Source organism: Ammospiza nelsoni, chromosome 1 (assembly GCF_027579445.1).
Source record: "Ammospiza nelsoni isolate bAmmNel1 chromosome 1, bAmmNel1.pri, whole genome shotgun sequence".
Classification (NCBI taxonomy): Eukaryota; Metazoa; Chordata; class Aves; order Passeriformes; family Passerellidae; genus Ammospiza; species Ammospiza nelsoni.
Window position 1 is genome coordinate 149,134,267 of NC_080633.1, and position 20,041 is coordinate 149,154,307.

Sequence of the window (20,041 nt, forward strand, 5' to 3'; positions counted from 1 at the left end):
ATTTAGCTCCCCTGAAGTGCAAGTCAACACCCACATAAGCTTTCCTAATTTCCATCCATGCAAGTGTCTGAGGCTAGGTTGGACACAGCGTGGAGCAACCTGGTCTAGTGGAAGGTGTCCCTAACCCTGGCAGGGGGGTGGAACTGATGGTCTTCAAGGTTTCTTCTAACCCAAACAACTCTATGATTCCATGATTCCCTGAGATGTGCTACAGCTCCCCTTTATGGGTATTAAGAGCTAAAAGCACTGCCTCCCCATTAAAACATACTCCTGCTCCAGTTTCTGTCATCCTCAATGTACTCTGAGGTACTTTTCTGATCCCTGTGGCAGCAAAATTACTGTACAAAGCGTTTCTCTGGCAACCTTACCCTTGGTCCTGGAAATCCTGGCTGCCCCGGAGGACCGGGAGGACCAACTTGCCCAGTGTCTCCTGGAGGTCCGTGAGGACCCATCAGTCCTGGATGGCCCTTGTGACCAGGTATCCCAGGATCACCTGGAGGACCCTTTTCTCCTCGAAGGCCTTTTTCACCTTTGATGCCAGGCTCTCCCTAAGTGAAGAGAAGGACATTACCACCACAAAATAAGAAGAAACTTCTGATTTCCAAACACAGAGAAACACTCACAGCTGAGCTGGCAAAGTTGCTGAGTGCAACATCTGGTGCACTACAAATGAATCACAAATTGTTCTGATGGAGAATGATTAAAGAGACCTGGAAGACTGTGAAGCACTGGCTTCACTTTTGAATGACCTCTGCCCCCAGGCCCTAACTCAGAATAGCTCTCTTTATTTCATCATAATCAAATAACTGGTAATGTTCTCCAACTTACCCTCTCTCCTTTGGAGCCAATTGCACCCTGTTTCCCTGGTGTGCCCTGCAAGAAAATAAAGGTAAGCATAAAAGAACCATCCTTAATAAGAGTAAATAATGAAACATATGCCTTTGTAATGATTCCTGTGACCCCAGGAAAATTTATTTCCATGACAATCCCACAGTTTCCTGAGAGCCTTCTCTTTTGCTCTCAAAAGAAAAATAAATCAAAACAAAAACCAAAAACCAACCAAACAAAAAACCCCAAAGAAACAAAAAACAGCAAAAGCCCCCACCCCAACCACATGACAAGCAGGTTTAGGAGGGTGATTCTCTTTCTTCACTCCCCTTTGGTGAGACCCCACCTGGAGTGCTATGTCCAGCTGTGATGCCAGAATATAAGCAAGGCCATGAACCTGTCAGAGAAGCTCAAATGAGGCCACAAAGATGCCCAGAGGGCTGGAGCACCTCTCCTGTGGATTCAGGCTGAGAGAGCTGGGGTTACTCAGCCTGAAGGAGAGAAGGCTCTGGGGGAACCTCAGAGTCCCTTCCAGAATTAAAAGGGGGTTTATAAGAAAAATGGTGACGAACTTTTTTGTCAGGGACTGTAGTGACAGGACAAGAGGTAAATGGCTTCACAATCAGAAAGGGTGATATTTGGTAGAAATTTTTCACTGTGAGGGTGGTGAGGCACTGGAACAGGTTGTCCAGAGAGGTTGTGAATGTCCCATCTCTGGAATGGTTGAAAAATCAGGTTGAATGGGGTTCTGAGCAACCTGGTCTAGTGGAAGGTGTCTCTGCCCCCGGCAGGGTGGGTGGAAATAGATGATATTTTAGATCCCTTCCAACCCAAATCATTCTATGAAAAAAAACCAATTTGTTTCAACCCTGGTAACACCCTTGATGATTTTTTCCCTGTGACACCAGTCTTATATTGAAACAACTGTGAATTTAACTTACCTCTTTTCCAGGAGGACCTTTCTCTCCTGGTTCTCCCTAAGACACACAGAAAGTGGATTTAGCATCACACTGGAGGAGCTGGAAGAAAGACTCTACCTAATACTCATAAGTGTTGCTTTGTGTTAACAACACAAGTTTTTTCTACACAGTAGCAGGTTTGCATGATTTATCCTTATCCTACTGCTATTGGTCATTCCTGGATAGACACATCCTGCTATTTGGAAAGCATTTTTTAGTGAATTTGCATCCCATGTAAACATAAATAACAGGAAGTAATTTCTAACAAACCAGCTGAGGGCAGATCTTTCACTGTGTGTTCCTGCTTCCAACACACTTTGCTCCTTTTTCTTACCAACAATTCCCGAAGTTTCATACACTTTATATGGTCTTGTTTAACTTAAGGAGCACCAGAATTATACCCATAAGTATAATGGCATCAGCATTATACCCATAAGTGTCTGAAGATGTAAGTGAAGTAAATTTTGTCAGTAGAAGTACCATCTTGTATTACACCAGCTGGAAAAACACATACAGAGGTTTAAAGAATTTTACGCTAAGTGCTCACCTGTCTTTCAGAACTGTATTAAATAATCTTAATTTCAATAAGTACCCTTGTAGAATTATTTACACATATCTGGTTTTTTTTTTGCATTTTTAATGTGAAAATTAGACAATACAGTTTCCATTTTAGTATTTCAATGAAAAAAAAAATCACTGCAGTCCTGAACTGCAGGTAAAACAAAGTGAACATTAACCTAATTGTTGCTGAAATTCTGGCCACTTTCCCATATCATGCATAGAAAAAAAAAAAACTTTCTAAGTCTGATTGCAGCCAACACACATGATCATATCTGTAACATGATATTTTCCCTTGGAAACATAACATCTTCAGCTGTGTTAGCACCCATACACATCTCCATGAGGAATGAACTAATCAGAGATGTCTGATCCAAATAAGGCTGCATTAAACTCACTTGAGTTTTCCTTAGGCCCACTTCAGTTTTAAATGGCTACCATGTTTGCTGCTTAAAATTCATTGTCCAGAGAAATATTTATTTCTCCTCTTTTCATCCAAAACCTTCCTTTCAAATCATGAAATTTAACATTAAAACATACAGAAGTAAAAAAGAATTATCCTGTGGAAGATTCAGCTCTGCTAGAGACATACAAAAATCTTTTAAATTATCATTTTTTGTCACAACAAATCTAGAAATAAAAAAATTACCTAGCAATCACTTTTTCCATCCTTCTAGTGGAATTTAAGATCTTTTACTCACCTTGCAAAGAGATTGAATGCTGAGGCTGTGATAATGTCATGGTATAGGTTTATTATTTATTATTTTAGATCACTTTGGGAGATATATGAATGCTTTAATTGCAATGTACCTCTGTTGCTGGCAACAAAGGAATTTCCTTCAGAATAGCAAGTATCAGAAATACCTGTATTATTAGTGAATTTGCACTAATAATAGAGTACTCACAATTTGCAATAATAATACAGCACTCACAATTTCCCTATTTAGCCCATCTAAGGTTCATGCAGAGGTGTAGTCTGAGAACTTAAATACCCCATACTTGTATTAAGAAGACTACTGAAGCAGTCTGATTAATGCACACATTATCAGGGCTGACTGGCAGGTACCAGCTCCATACATGAGATTATGGTTGCTCATCCATATGAAAAATGCTATTTTTGCAGTCCAGTTTCCTTTGGAAGTAAAATTTTATGGCTTCTGCATTTGTTATACATCCTGCTTATGCTTTTTTTTTTAACTAACTGGAGAGAAGCATGTCCCATCTTCCTGTCTAACTTTTAAAATCAGGTAAAGAGAGGATCTAATCCATCCCCAGACATACTCACAGGTGGTCCTCGGGGTCCTATAAAGCCAGGGAGTCCTGGGCTGCCTGTTTCTCCTTTATTTCCTTTGGGACCCTTAGGACAGAAATGAGACAGACACTAGAACACCTTTTCATAACACCTCTTTCCAACAACACTCATTTACAGATACACTGGAACTGGGAAATTTCATTTTAGCAGCAGGACTCCCAAAATGACAAGGAAGAACAAAGTATTTTATAAAAGCAGGGTGCAGGCACTGTGGTTGCCTTATTAATAAGCTCTTCAGGGTCCCTGGGAGAAGATGAAAAGGGACAATTATGGCAGGGGCAGGAGGTGTGTTCCAGGGCTGTTGTGGTGACACATGGCTTATAAAGGGGTGTTGAGAGCAGAAATGCCGTGATGGGTGATGACAGGGAAACAGTGCAGGTGGTCATACTGCTCAAATCCAAGAATACAACCAACAGACAGCTACAGGGCTTCTCCTTTGCCTTTATTTCCAGGTTCAATTTATGTCTCTTTCGCTTATCTCTTGTGATATTCTGTCAAACTGTCCCTTTTTCCTTGCAGATCAGGGCAGTTGAAATGACAGTTCATGATACAGAACTGTCTCATGCACACTTCTGATGTGGTTTTAACTCTTAGTTTAACCTTTACTTTCAGAACTTTGTCCCCTAATTTTGGTTCAGAACACAGCCCTTTTTCTTCTCAGAGTAAAACTCATGCAAAGTGAGCACCAATGAGCCTTTCAGGCACAAAGCACATGGATTTGAGGTGTGTAACTTGCCCTGAAGATTTCAGGGGCTGGATTGTGTTGCTGTGTGTGGGCTCAAGCATGAGCAAGTGTGAACTGTGATGGGCACTTGTCAAACAGCAAATGTAAAAGGAAAAGGCTCCTGGCAGGTTTTACCTTGTGATTTCAAGTCAGCAATAGTGAAGGTGGAAAAAAAAATCCTTATTGCCATGATAACCTTCCTCACCTTCCTTTTTTTCAACACAGAAATATAAAATATTGGCTTGTCACACCACACTGTGAAGGAAATTAGTGCATTTCAAAATAAATGGATTTATGTACAGCACAAGGAGACACTTCCCATAATAACCTTTATGAAAAGGAGAGGATTCATTTTAATGACAGAGAATGATAATGATGAGATGACTGTCTGTTCTGCTGACCAACACTGTCTCATCGTTTCCCCTTCCTCATCCATCTGACTTTATCCTTTTTCAATCTCCTATGTTATTTTTGGACTCTAAATCCTCTGGAGCAAAGGCTGCTGTGGTGCTGTTTGTGCAGGAAGCTGCCTGTGAGTCCCTGGGTCACATCACATAGGTACTAACACTATGATGATTAAAATAATAATCCCCACTTGGCATTCACAAGGCATCCCAAAGCCACCTGAGAAAGACCCAGAAGGTAAAAAAAAGCAGTGATAGGAATTTGGAACAAGGGTAGGTGTAACAAAAATGAGAGAGTAAGTTTGAAAAGGCAAGAGCAAGGATCCACAGGGCAAGAAGCAATGGCAGCAGTCTCAGAAAGGTAAGAAGAGCTTATGTCAAGGACAAAAAGCCTGTGGCACTTCTTTTTTGATGCAGAAGGGCTCTCAGACTGCAGAACCCTGTCCCAACTCCCCACACAGAAAGGTTGTGTCCAGTTCTGGTCCCTCAGTTTAGGAAGGATGTTGAGATGCTTGAGCACTTCCAGAGAAGGGTGACAAGGCTGGTGAGGGGCTTGGAACACAAACCCTGTGAGGAATGACTGAGGGAGCTGGGAGTGCTTAGCCTGGAGAAAAGGAGACTCAGAGGTGATCTTATCACCCTCTACAACTTCCTGAAAGGTGGTTCTAGTCAGAAACCAACTTCCAGAAAGGGATTGGTCTCTTTCTCCAGGCAGCAACTGACAGAACAGAGTCAAGTCTCAAACTGCACCAAGGGAAATAAATAAAGGTTGGATATTAGGAAAGATTATTTTATGGAAGGAGTGATAAAGTCCTGGAATTGTCTGCCCAGGGAGGGGTTGTAGTCACCATCCCTGGATGTGTTTAAAAAAAGACTGGATGTGGCACTCAGTGCCATGGTTTAGTTGAGGTGTCAGGGCATGGGTTGGAGTCAATGATCTTGTAGGTCTCTTCCAATCTGGTGATTCTGTGATTCTGTGGTGTTTGCTTCTCTGAGACATTTCTGCAGATGCTTGATCAGGGCACAAGTCTGTGGTGAGGCTGAAGTGGCTTTATGACTTTGCAAGGGTCACAAAGAGTGAAGCCCTGCTGCAGCTTTTCACATTCCTCCTGCTCTGCCTTTGTTTTCCTATTAATCCCACAGTCCAGCAAGCTGTACTGTCTCCATGGGCAAAGAGAGGGAAGAGCTCTGAATTGTGATAGATGCTACTGGGCACAAAGAAATGTTTGCATGGATTTGTTGAATTCTGGACAATTTTCAGCAGCAGAACAGAGGAAAAAAACACAAAAAACAACCAAACCACCATCCTTCTTATAGCTCTTCATTTCCAAGCTGTTCTTCCTTACAGGATGGCCTCAGGGGAGTTTCATTATGCTTCCTGATCCTGGTTTACTGCCCGCTGTCTGCACTTCCCTCAAGTGCCTGGGAGGATTTTTCTGCTGCCACTATCCCTCAATGGCAGCCAGCCAACTCCCCAAGGCCCTCTCCTTCCTTGTGACAACTCTCTGCTGGCTGCATGCTCTCTGCTTGGCAAAATTCAATCTATTGGTGAAGATGAGGCATGCCAATCTTTTTTCCATGCTAGGCAATCAATCATTTCCATTTGCTTTGAACACTTAACTTTCACTGGGAAAAGTGATGACCCAGCTAGCATCTCAATTCCAGGAACATAGCCAAACACCCTTCAAAATTGTGGCCAGCTACTGATTTTCAGATCACCCATCTTCAGACATGGAAACCTCAGGGATGGTAACCAGCTACATTAATCCACTCCACCTACACTTCGTCAGTCACCTCTCCTGGCTGCACCAGTCTCCCTTTGTGGTACTTACTGGGATACCAGCTGGGCCAGGTTCTCCTGCAGATCCAGGCACTCCATTTTTGCCCTGTGTCAAAAGAAAAAAGGTTGGTGATGTAATGCATGCTAAAACTAGAAATATTCAGCTGCACCTACATCAGCAGGGATTTCTTTAGCATTGTTCAGTCTCCTCTCCTGACAGACTGTAAAGTATCTTATTCCCAACTGACCTCACAGCTTCTGCATCCCTGACTGCATGGCTGATCTCAGGAAAAAAAATCAATATGTGGACCCAAATCAGCAGGTCTGAGGAGGACCAAACCAGCACTTCTCCTTCCCTGCACCCTTGTCCTTATCATATGCAGCATCCTTCTGGGTGGATGTAGCCACCTCCTCTGGCTGCTCCAGGTCACCACTGTTCAGACAAGTCTCTTAAATCATCTCAGGCTTCCCCTTTTTTGGGGAATGGAGAGAAACACCTGTTCTAACATTTGATAGATACCTGACACCAGACAATTCAGAATGAGCCAAACCATCCCTTAAAAGAACCTGTTTCTCATTGTTCCTTAAGAAAGCAGCTGAGCTAATCATACACAAAGTTTGGTGAGATTAGGTTTTACACTCCTTTTCTTTCAACTCAACATTCATAGTCTTTCCCTTCACTGGAGTTGACCATAAAGACCAGCCCTTCTACTGTCAATATTCAAAATCATACCTCACACTCCTTTTTATATAAAAAACAAAGAAAAGGAAGAACAAGAGAAACTGATACATTGGCCTCCAACATACAAGTAACTCTTCTGCAAAGAAGACTGTGGCTTGGGGTTACGATAATTTCTATCCCTTCAAATATTTTTACTCACTGCTGGTGTTGTGCAGGGGCACAACACGATAGTGAGTGATGCCAGCAGCACAGGAGTAATGAGATCAATTATGAGGTAGACACAGGAGGTCTCCTTATGTTCTTGCAGTCTAATCTAAACCCCAACCCCCCCAGCTTGAAGGGACCTGCTGCTCCAACTCCTGGCATTGCTGAGTCAGCATTTCCCCCCCCAGTCATGCTGTGGAATCTGTTTCACTACCAGGTCTTCCACAGAGGAAAGGAACTCACTCATTGCAACACACTAAACATGTGCCTTGGTTCAGCAACAGAGATAACGATTCAGATTTGATAAGGATTAATTTCTAAGACAGAATTTTAAACCCTGTGAAACTAATAAAAGTAATTTCTGAGCCATCCCAAATGAAACTTTTTGAAATGTCAACTAGTTTTCTATTTCTCCACTGAAGCTGTAATAAAATAGTACAGGTGAACAGCATCACAACTGGACCCCACAAAACTCAGCCTGGGCATCCACCGTGAGTGTCTACCTTTGAAAACCGAGACCATGTGAGAAGTGAGTGAGATCCCAGAGGCAGGACTGAAATATGAGTATTTCTGACTCTGCATCCTGACAGAATCCATTGAACTGTTCTTCCCACTCAGTTAACAACCATCAGTCCCTTGCACTATTATAAGTCATCATCAGTTCCTAGCAATATTACTCTTATTTGTGTTTCTGAAAGGCAAAGTGTTTTAATCAAACATTGTCTGAATCTTCCTAAACTCTCTTCTTTCAAGCCAGAGTTCTGGACTGCAGAACATTCCCACCATACACAACAGCCCATCCCTGGAAGTTTTCAAGCCCAGGCTTGATTGGGCTCTGAGCAAGCTGGTCTAGTGGGTGGCATCCCTTTCCAGGGCAAGGGGTTAGAACTACATTATCTTTAATGTTCCCTCCAATCCAAACCATTCTGTGAACTATTATGGACCTCTAGAAATGGCTTGTCAGGAGAGAGAACTCACCGGCTGCCCTCGGAGCCCTCGAGGGCCCTGTGGTCCTATGGGACCAGGATCACCCTGAAAGGAAGAAAAGTATTATGATGACTGAGAAAGATCTGGCACAGAGGCAAGTGAACAAACATTTTAAAATACTCCTGCTAAATTACACTGTTCACGTATTAGGGAAAACAGGATTAAAGGAATCCCACTGCCCTCTTTCATTTATTTATGAGGAAGATCAACTCTTTGAATTTTAAACACCTACCACTAAATGCAACCTGATTACAGGCAGAAACCATTTCTATCAGGTTATTATCAGATTATCTTAAAGCTGTATTTCTTAGGGACAGAGATTCTCTGAAATTTCTCAAGAATTGACAAGCCTATTCTCTCTGCAGGGAGGCTTCAGAGCTGCCTTCATCTCCTCCGAGGGGTTCCTTTTGGTCTGCCCTACATTTTGCTTTATAGGGTACCATTTTCAGCACACCAGCTTCCAGTGACACAAAGGGGTGCAAATGAGAAGCCACCTCTCCAGGTCCCATGGCAGTGGCACATCAGCTGCTTGGAACATTGCTCAGCAGCTGTTGCAGGATCCCACGTCAGCTGCTCCCTCCCAGGACTCTGTTATGTGACTGCACTTGACACTAGTCATGCTAGAGGAACTGTTTGTACCATCTTTCTTTCCTCTGAGCAGCAGCAACTTATTCCATAGGTATTTCCCAGACTTTAGTGGAGCGACACAGTCAGTCAGGTGCAGCTGTGGCAGAGGAAGCGTGACAGAACCTGGCCTGGTGGGACCTACAGAGCAGAGCTCTGCTCAGAGATGGGTGCCAGAAGACAGGTCCATGGCTACCAAGCACAGGCTGGGCTTCACACAATGCTGCTTTCTCTGCTTATCCAAAGATATAGCTGACATTTTAGTGCTAGCAGCTGAGCAGTGACAAAGGCCCTCTAATTCTTGGTTTCCCCTAACGATCTTTGCACAAATCATTCCCTGCAGTAATTCACCCTTTATTGGAGTTTTTGCAGCTGTTTCAGGTCAGGGTCACTGTGAATTAAAATTTTCATTTGTCAGGGAGAAGGAGATTCGTTTCTGCTCAAAACTAGTGCACTTACATCTTTCCCTGGTGGCCCCTCACGACCAGCAGGACCCGTCACACCTGGCTCCCCCTGCAATTCAGCAAAAAGGGAAGAGATCAGCTCAAGGTCAAATTCAGACTAGTATCACCACTAGAAGTGATATGGGATTTCTGCGGTGTGACTGAGCTCAGTGAAAATTTTTTTAAAGCTAGCAAGAGCCTCGTTCATCTTATATGACATGCAGCTTATAAAAATAACTCAGAAACATCTCCTGTAAGTGATGCACACGGCAATGCTCTGCTTTCCAGCAAATTATTTGCTACTGCTACTGCAAGCACTGAAAACTACCAACACATTCATGATACAGAAGCTATCATAACGAGGTAGAGATGAGGATCTCCAGCACTGGATTTTTCACATCAGCTTCTGAAAGTAGAGAATTTTATTTCCCTGTAAAAAAGGCAGGATTACGTGGGAGAACATTCAGTTTTGTATTCCGCCTTTTACACCAAGGAGCTCCAAAGAGAGTGGAGAACAACTTTTCATGCAGGACTTGAGGTTTGGGTTTTATGACCCACAGGAAACTAAGCCAAAGGGACATTTCTATTCACTTTTCTATAAGTTTTGTACTTGAACTTACTTTGCACTTCTTCAGCATTTGTGGAGGAGAGCTAGCACTCGTCCCACAAGTGCAGTAGGGGTCCTCACTTTGCCAGCATTTTTACCCTAAGGATGTGGCATGGAGGCATCCTTGAGACTTATTCACAAAGGAGTATCTCAAAGGGAGCATCAGAGGATTGAGCTCCACCAGCTGCCTCACCTTCCCTTCAATCAGAAGTTCAGCAGAGGGAATGAAGCCAGCTGCTGTCATTTCTGTGCCATAGATGTGGCCCACAGCTGAAAACACTGTCATCAGCCACATGAAATGCTGTCATTATTTTTACCTACTGCCTCAGAAAAGGCAATTTCAAGTCCCACAATCTTTCTCCAAAGGATTGTGCATGAGGTACCTGTTACTTACCCGGGGACCTGGGGGACCTGTATCTCCTCTCTGTCCTTTGAAACCCTACACAAAGGAATTAAATCAATAATTATCCATCACCCTGATGCAGGAAAGTCTAAGAAAACTCTATCTTCATTTAATGTTCATTTAATAACCTTTCCAGTGTTGCCAAAAGTTACTAGGGACTGATCAGCACGGACTAGCTGTGTCCCAGGGAGTAATTAGGCAGGGCCACATCACTGGAAAAGTTTTCCATTGCTCCTTAAGCTGTAAAACCAAGGCTGTGCTCTGTGTATCCCTGGTGTGTCCAGCCAATATATTATTTAAGCCTAAACTTTACTGTCCCCAGTCTTTCAGAGGACCTGTAACAGAGCACAAGGGCTACAGCTGTGACTTCTGATGGAGGAGTGGCATGAGGTTACATGATTTAATTTCTAGACTAGGGATTTACTGTTCTCCAATGTGAAGGGTTCAGAAATGTCTGTGTTCATTGTCATTGCTTATTTATATATTTTATTTAGTCACAATGCCAGGACTGGTTATATGTTTGCATCAGTAAAGAACCTCATGTGCCCAAGAAATGCCCCTGACTACAGCACAGGGGGTTGAGTGGGTGGAACCCTTAGAGCAGCACTCACCGGCAATCCTCTGGCACCCTCCCGGCCTGGGAGCCCTTGTTCTCCAGGCTTTCCCTGTGGGAAACAATAATGCTCATGTTAGAGAGAGCCCCAGGTCCATCTCACTGCTGCTGGAAACCTCCCAGTCTCCTCCCTTCGACACAACATCATTGAGAACTGTGAGTGCCCAGGGCTTGTCCAGCAGAGTTTGAGTTTGCAGGGAGAGCAGCAGGGACAGGCATTCCCAAACACACCTTGAGCTGCTCTGTCACCGGCACTGTGAGCTCCTGAGGCACCTCACAGCTCTGGACTGGTGCATGTTTGCAGTGTCAGAGCTGCACCAACACCTAATCAGCACATGCAAAATCAGCATCTGCACACAGAAATGGAGTGGTTTGGTGCAAACACAACCTATCTGCAGCCTCTGTGACAAGCACTCCTCTACTTAGCAGTTGTCCTAATGCCTGGGAACTTGGCTGTTCTCAAAACCACCAAGTCCCATTTGGCGAGTCACAGGAAGAGGCTGGCAATGCCTGATACTTGAAGCACATTCTTCATGTAACACACACAGTTGCAAGAAATTACATCCACTGCCAAATTTATTAACATTGCCTTTTAGTGGACAACTTCGTGGCTCAGCTTTTTTCCCTCAGCAAATGCAAGTAATAGACTAAGTAGAGAAAATCAAATATAAACTCTAACTCTGGGCAACAGAACTGTCTCAGAGCAATCCAGAAAAAAGCTTCTTTAAAGACTCCTCTAAACTTTTTATGCCCCATAAACTTGTATCAAAAGGATGGATCACTAGGCTTAATGTTACAAGACAACCTTCTTTCTCTGCAGTGTTTAAGACAGCTGTAAAAGTGGAGTCACTAAGTTTTAGTGTATTTATGGTAGTTGTAAAAGTAAAAGAACAGTTTCTTCTCAAGATTGCTCATGTGTCATGCCTATAAATCACTCAAGACAATACAGTTCTTCTGGTGTTAAAAACAGATGTGCAAACAGGCTCCTTGTTCCCCCTAAGGAGTCCATAGATAGGCAGCTTCAAAAACAACAACTGGATGCAGCTTCTGATTGACTGAGCAAAACAGTTTTAAATGACATTACCGGCTCCCCCAGAGATCCTGGTTTGCCATCTTTGCCATCATTCCCAGCAATGCCCTGTAAAATGAAATGCAAAACAGAGTAAAATTGACAAGGATGATTGGTGGGGGTTTTGTCAGTATGAGAAGGATGTTCATCATGACATGCTTATGTTTGCCTAAATCTCCAAAACCCTCCCTAGTTCTATAGCTCAGTCATAAACCTCTCCCTGCTACACCCTATAATGGCATAACCTCTTTCCCTTTCCTATATGGCAGTATTTCCCTTTCCAGCAAGGTGAGCAGGCCAACAATCTTAAATCATGATTCTAAAACCAACTGTTATAAATCATTATAATGCCATTATCTTCAGGTACGATACTTTACAGTAGAATTATCTCTGGCTTTATCCTTATGACAGATTAAAAAAATCAAAAAATGTTGTACTGTTACATTTTCCAGAAGAGAGGAGTCTATGCCCAAGGTGCACTTGAATCTGAGTCAGTGCAAAGGAATAATTTTGACTGGATTCAGATAAAGTCAATGCCCCAGTCTTTGAATCCTTGTGCCCTTACACTGGAGTTATAACTTGATTTCTGTGCTCTGTATAAGAGTATTTCTTCCAGTGAGAAGACAGGCAATGAACAGTCCTGATTCACATTGTTAACACTTTGCTTTAAAGTGATCAAATACAGATCCTGGAACAAAACAAATACTGTCCTGGAACAAGGACATTGCATCAGCATGACAGACACTGCTACAGGCCATGCATGGCTCTCAAAGCACCTCAGGAGTGTCACCCCTTTGTTTTACATACCTATGTGTACATGAATAATTTAATGTACTGAATTAGAAGGAGCTTAATCACACTCACTGGAAGTCCAGGCAGCCCTGGTGGGCCCTGTGGACCTGGGGGACCATCTTTGCCCTGAAAGAAAGAGCAAACACTGAGGGTCAGGCAAGTTCCTCAGAGGCTTCTATCAGATGAAGATTTATCACATGTAGAGTCTGATGAGACAACTGTGAGAAGGTGGTCTTGTAGCCCATGTCACACAGTCTATGAAATTTTCTTGAACTCCTTCTATTTTAGAATGGATGGCTCTCTTTAAACACAAAAAATTCACTATTATTGAGTTCTTACCAATTGAGAAACCTATGAAATCACTCAGATTTGTTTTTCTGAAGCTTAATTATATTTAATATTTCATCCTTAACTTCCTGGATGAGGAGTCCTGCCAGGAAGCAGATGTGTATTTTATACCTTTTAAATGAGTAATTACCAGAAGTGCCTTGCTGACCATCTCAAGAAATCCCCTTACCCCACAGGACTGGACAATATCACTCCAGATCTTTCACAGTGTCACAATCTTATCATTCATTTGAAATGGAATTTCAGCCAGCCTGTTCATTTCATCTCTGGCCCCTCTGAGAATGCTCACTGATTTCATAACAGCCATCAGAAGGACCATCACTGTTTACTTATGATGAAGTTCAGGTTGTGAAATGGCTCTGCAAAAGGCACCTTGTCCCTTAGGAAACCTTGCTCTAGAAATCTATAATGGAATTACACAGTTTTACACTGTTCCAACTCCATAGGGAGTATTCTTTAGGGAAGGTTCATTTTCAACTTTTCAAACTGAAATTAGCATCAATCAGATTACCTGTTTCTCCCAGGATTTTCTGATGCATTCACATAGAAGCATCTGAAAACCCTTAAAATGAAACAGTAATGCCAAAATTCTTCATGGGCTTCTCAAAAAGTTATACCTGTACTGGTATTTTTGGTGGTGCCAGGAAATAGTGCCAGGCTCCGGCATCTCAGCAGTCTGTGCTGTGACATCCTTGAACAGGTTGCTGGTTATATTTTGATAATCCCCACACAGAGTTCAGGAATTAGCCTTAGGTCATGAAGCATCCTAACAGATTTAGAAATCCTGTTCTGGAGGCTAAGAGATGTTAATAGCAAAGACAGACAGACAAGAAAACCTCCACAGAGGTCCCATGGGCTGGACTATCTTCTGGCTAACTTGGAATTTCATTGGTGAGTAAAAAAAGTGCTAGAACAGTAACCTGTGTTTATTTGTGGAAGTTTTATTTGCAGGCTGAATATTCTGGGGAGCTTTCAAGGGACATTACATGGATTCCAGCTCAGCTTTACTTCACAGACCTAAACTCAGGTGAAGCCAGCAGTTAAGCACAGAGCTTAGAGCTTACCATGTCTCCTGGGTTTCCTGCTGGTCCTATAGGTCCTGGTGCCCCATCTGATCCCTAAACAAAATAAAGCAGAAACAATGTGAATGATTAATGCATTTTATACATTTGTCAACACATTCCCTATCACAGCTGGCAACTCTGGAGCTTTCTTTAATCACTCAGCTTAACATTCATTCCATTTTTTTCATCCATCACTGAAAAGCAGTGCCAACCTCTGCACTCAATCAGCCTCCAAAGCCAGAAATAGTCAGATATTTGAGTTTGGTCTTGGCTCTTCCTTCTGAAAACAGTGGACAAATAGGAAAAAGCCAATCATGACAAAAATAACTCTGAAGAACAGCAAGTGTGGGAGAACAGAAATTATGAAACACACACTGTGGCAGGCAAACTCCTGGAGCCACAAGTCAATGCAGACAGAAGGAAAAGTCAGCAAAAGCTGAAGAACAAAATTGTATAGGGGACATCACATTTTGCTCTGTTTTGACAGGCTCAGTTTTACTTTTCCTTTGGCTGTGAGTCTGTTCAGGAGGTCTCATAGGACAATTTAAAGTGTTTTAATCCCACTGGTTTAGCTCTGTAGTTATAGCAGTATTAGGTTAATAGAGACACAGCAAATGTGTCTGTTACTAACTTCTCCTAAAATAATGCTCATTGGAGCTCAAATCCCTCACAAAGCAAGTTCATGTGCTGTCACAGCAGCAAAGCACCCCGCATCCTTTAGGCACTGATACCATCTGAATATAGAATTTTAATCTAATCCCCCTTTCTGGTATGTCCTGTCATTTAGTCAGTGCAATGGGAATTCAGGCTGTGCTGATCCCCAGAACAGATGAAGGTGGCACACCCTCAGCACAGCACAGCCAAACTGCACTGTAAGCAGCAATATGAGCTGTGATGACTCTGGGCAATGAAAGGTGGTTTGGAGAGAAAAGTCCTCGACTCAGAAAAAATCCCCAAACTTGAAGGGAGTAAAGCAGGAGAGCCAGCAGGAGAGCCAAGTGATCTCAGCCCTGATCCTGCACTATCACCCATTTTTAAATACAAAGAAGCATAATTTTATTCATGGAGAGAGCAGAATCTAAGAATGAGGACTGTGATGGAGAGGGAAATGTAAAAGGCTTTTAAATTCAAAAGTAACTCACACAACATGAAAATTGGAGAAAATCCAGTCTCATACTACTGTGCAAAATTGAGAACTAAAATGCTCTTAGATCCGCTAGTTCTAGACTAACAATTTACCCCACATACAGGAAAGCACCTATACATGTACTAAACAGTCCCTATGGAAGAGTTTTAATCATCATCTTTATGTTGTATAAAGAGAGCAACTGAAGCTTAGCAACAATTTACAGAATGAGTTGAAGCAATCAGTGGAAAGTGGCCAATGTATTAAATAGCAATTACCATGAGTGGGGAACTCTATCACACTCAGGGGATCATGAGGAACCCACTGGAAAATGCAAATTCACTGCACAGACAGATGGGAATGGTTACTTCCACCACATGGAGCTTGCAACACCCTTTATCAACAAGAAACTACAGGACCATCTTTGCAACAGAGAAACTTACAGGTGGACCAGGGTTTCCAGGAGCCCCTGAGAAGCCAGGCATTCCAGGGTGGCCCTGCAGAATGAAATCAGAGTCTTTCTTTATGTATTAGTCACCTATCTACTTTTATAAAAGTTAACTGGTGATTATTGTGAAGTAACACCAAAATGAGTCAATTCACAGAGAGCTGGTTATAAGGGAATAAAGGCTTTTTAAAGTGAAACCTTGGTTTTCAAAGCATGCATTTCAAAAATAAAATAGTTAAATTTCAGGTTTACTTCTTCCCATGCATATTTTAGTCTATGCTAATGGCAGATGAGAGCAGACATTGTGGAACTGCACAAGACAGGAGGTCAGTTGGGAAACCAAGCCTGTTTAAAATGTCCTAAAAATGTCATTGAAGAGGTGCTGATTTGCACCTTAAACCAGTGACTCAGCTCTTGGCAAAATTAACTATTAAAAGTTTACTCTAACTTAAACCATTCTCATCTTTCCTGTGGCATCTCAGTCCCTCCTAAAAGAGGTCCTCCTTACATTCATCATCTAAGACAAACAGACACACTGGCTTTTTCACCCCATAGACACCTGAACTCCTGGAAATCATCTAGGGATTATCCAAGGAAATGAGGAAGTGTTAGGTAATGTAGAAAATTTAAAGCATTCAGTCCAGAGGTGAGGAAACAGATGGTACTGGGAGGTTTTTATTGGAGATGAGGATGGAATCTGTGGAGCTATGGTTCCACTCTTTGACAGAGCCCATTTGTGGTTTGTCAGTGATGAAGAGCTCCCATCTTCCTCCTCTGCCTCTGAGAAGGGTGCTCTTGTGAAGGCATCACAGGAGTTAGTGATGAAGGACCAATCACAGTGACAGCACTGCTGGAAAGCACACTCTGTTTTTACCTGTTCACCTTTTTCTCCTACTTCCCCAGTCATACCACGGTCTCCTTTAGCACCCTGGTAATAAAAAAAGAGCCAATGAAAGTCAATGAGATTCAGTGTTGTGACAGCTTTTTGACCTCTCTCATAAAGCACTTGGACATTCAAGAATAAAACTCAAGAATCAGGACTAAGCCCTCCTTGCCCTCCTCTTAAATTCTTCTCTAGACTTTCACTGCCAGTGCTGGAGCCAGGAATATATGTGGAAAATGGCCTCTGAGCAGAGCCAGCATAGCTGGTTTTTAATGTTTTATTATCATAGGCATAAAGAGTAATTGCACATTCTTAAAGACCAGGCAGGTTATTAGGCACTTCACTAAGTCATATTTGATAAAGAATCATCTGGCCCAACAAAGGTGCCCATACCCTTCAGGGACAACAGCAATAAAAGCAGCATTTCTAAGGTGCAGCCAGAAAATTCATAACCAGAAACTGCTCCCCTCTTTCTGTTCTAGAGACACAGGCAGAGACAGCTGAATTAAATGTGCATGTGTGCATTACCAGTGCTCACAGTGAGACTAGACAGTGAAAATTACTGAGGTAAAGGTGAGCAAGGTGTGAACAATGCACAGAGCAATAATGAATTGCTGGCCATGGAAATAATACACTGGTTTGCTACATGAGAGCTAGGAGACAAAGGGGAGAAAGAGGGCTGCAATTTATTAATAAAAGAGCTCAAATTCATATGGCCAGAAGGAATGAAGCTGTTTATGAGTGTGGTGGTTTGACCAGGAAGAAGTGGGAATTCTGGGATGTTGTGGTCAAACCAATGGGTGCTTGGATTTTGATATTGGCACCTGGGGTAGCCAGTGGGTTTTAGGACACACCTCCGAGAACACCCAGGGGTTAAAAGCAGAGCTTCGGCGCTGGGCCGCTCTTTTGGGACTTCGAGGGACCGAGGTCGGAGCTCTCCCCCGTCCAGCCGCTGCCGCTGGGCGGGGGAGGGGCAGCCATGCGGTAGGCCTGGGCCTGGACAGAGATGGGAGTGAGGAGGCCCTGGAGGATGGAAGGGTGGAGGAAGAGCCCCAAGAGACATCGGACAGCCATCCCCCCCCCCGGAGACAGAGAGAGAGTGCAGCCTGTGTCGTTACCTTGAAATTCAGTAAACATGTGCTGGCAGCAGGCAGCCCGGCTGAGGAGATGGGGGGGGTGCAGCCAGGAGTTCAGCCGCCTGGAGGAGTTTTTAACCCCTTTTGGACAATGAAAACCCTACAGAACATTAACCCTTCCTAGACGAGTGATAAGAGTGGAGGAGGACGAAGGAAATGAACGAGTGATGGAGGTCTGGACCAGAGAGAGAGAGAGAGTGAGAGATGTTGAAAGAAGGGAGAAGATGGAGTGGCATTTTATGCTGGACTCTTTTGTGTAGCCATGGACAGAGCCATGTTTCCGTGTGATACAGAGACTGAGTCCAGGGGGAGAAATGTCCCAGTGCCAGAGAAGATTCAGTGTGGGTACCCCTCGGCCCCAGGGGGTATATAAAATATGGGGGGGACAGATGTCCCAAAGGTGAGAAGGTGAGATACTGTGTTTTTCTGGAACTGGACAAAGCATCCTTAAAAAAAGACAACCCTGGAAGCAGCCCTGATCCCTGTTCGGTGGTGAGAGCACCGGAACAAGGACGGAAGAGGCCACCATGACACATGGAAGGACTCCCTCTCCTCTTGAGGAGTTGAAAGTTTGAGCAATCTGAAGGGTGGTGTTGGACCTAGAACTGGTGATTTTGGAGGATGTATTGTATTGGGAATTTAGGGGGGAGGAGGGGGAGAGTGTTTTTTTTGGGAGGTTTTCATTTTCCTCGTGTTTTTTTTCTTTTTTTCTTTCTTTCTTTCTTCTTTTGTGTGTAGTTTAGTAATTGTTTGTGTGTAGCTTAGTTAATAGAATTTTCTTTATGTTTAAGTTGGGAGCCTGCTTTGCTTATTCCTGGTCACATCTCACAGCAGACACCGGGGAGAAGGTGTACTCATGGGGGCTCTGGCTTTGCCAGGCCCAAACCATAACAATGAGCAAAGATCTACAATTCTACTGCTCTTCTTTCAGAGCAGGACCTAATAGCTTGGTAAGGACAATATACCACAGAGTCAAAAGCGCAGAGCAATTTGGGTCTTCCACTGCAAGGATCCTCCTAAGATATGCAGAAAAGAGTCACAAAGACTGACCTTGTGTTTGCTCCTTCCCAGGGGTCTTCAAATGCCTTTTTTTTTTTTTTTTGAGAACTGTTTTTATTGAATTCAAATTAGACTACTTATCAGTTACTTGATTTGACTTTATGCACATGTACAGTTTGAAATGTATCCTGTTATTTTACCTTACTATGCATTTTTCTGCTTAAATCTCTGCTTCCTTATGAAATATAAGAAAGCAGCAGAGAGATGGCCAGGTATGTCTCAGATTGCTAGGCATTTCTGCCAGTTATTGGCTTTATGGGTTACTAATTCTCTTGTAAATTTTATCCTGGAACATACTTTCATTTTGATCAACTTTGTTTACTTTTGAGATTGTGCTGCTCTCCCCACCACATTTTTAATTGCAAGATCTGAAATTAATTAATGAAACTCTATTAGCTTGTCCTGCACTCCAACAAGTGCAAATACAAAGATGTTAAAATAGCAGGAGCTATTTTAGACAGTAAGTCGGTAGTGAAAGGATGTCTGAAGGAAACTGTGGCCAACCATTAAATTACCTTACCTCTCCCTCATTGATTTGTTTTGATTTATTTAACATTAGGCAGTTGTAAAGGTTTTAACTATGGCCAGGTACTGGCATTGTGAGCAGACTTGTGGCAGCCCTCTTTATGAGAAATGCTTTAAATATGACATTATTGGAATACTTCAAACAACAGAAGTTTTATGTTCACCTATGTCCTAGACCACGAAGCAGCACCATATAGCTAAAAGTTTTTCCTCTATTATGTTTCAGGAAATACTTGGAGTTGTTGGGTAAGACCACCAGGGCAGATGGTGTGTTTGGAGCCCAGCAGCTCATTGCAGCCTTAACTTAAGTGATTCCAGGACATAAGATTCAAAAAGGAGAGGGACAGGCATGGTGGCTACTGCTGAGGCTTTAATTTCTTGCTCACCTAATTTGAGTTGAAACTTACTCTCAAGCCTATCCATCAATGTAATGAAATCCAACAACAAGAATCAGGGCCTTTAG

General features: G+C 42.9%; 1 protein-coding gene across 1 annotated transcript in view; it reads right to left on the bottom strand.

The window, feature by feature from the left end:
* COL22A1 (collagen type XXII alpha 1 chain) overlaps nucleotides 1-20,041 on the bottom strand; it is a 209,404-nt gene that overhangs the window by 13,123 nt on the left and 176,240 nt on the right. Inside the window, exons 47-60 of the mRNA XM_059474675.1 lie at nucleotides 16,850-16,903; nucleotides 15,971-16,024; nucleotides 14,402-14,455; nucleotides 13,062-13,115; nucleotides 12,213-12,266; nucleotides 11,127-11,180; nucleotides 10,507-10,551; nucleotides 9,522-9,575; nucleotides 8,430-8,483; nucleotides 6,618-6,671; nucleotides 3,631-3,702; nucleotides 1,770-1,805; nucleotides 829-873; nucleotides 369-548 (exon numbers count right to left, since the gene is read on the bottom strand). Coding sequence (XP_059330658.1) covers nucleotides 369-548; nucleotides 829-873; nucleotides 1,770-1,805; nucleotides 3,631-3,702; nucleotides 6,618-6,671; nucleotides 8,430-8,483; nucleotides 9,522-9,575; nucleotides 10,507-10,551; nucleotides 11,127-11,180; nucleotides 12,213-12,266; nucleotides 13,062-13,115; nucleotides 14,402-14,455; nucleotides 15,971-16,024; nucleotides 16,850-16,903 — 864 coding nt within the window. The remainder of the gene's footprint in view (nucleotides 1-368; nucleotides 549-828; nucleotides 874-1,769; nucleotides 1,806-3,630; nucleotides 3,703-6,617; nucleotides 6,672-8,429; nucleotides 8,484-9,521; nucleotides 9,576-10,506; nucleotides 10,552-11,126; nucleotides 11,181-12,212; nucleotides 12,267-13,061; nucleotides 13,116-14,401; nucleotides 14,456-15,970; nucleotides 16,025-16,849; nucleotides 16,904-20,041) is intronic.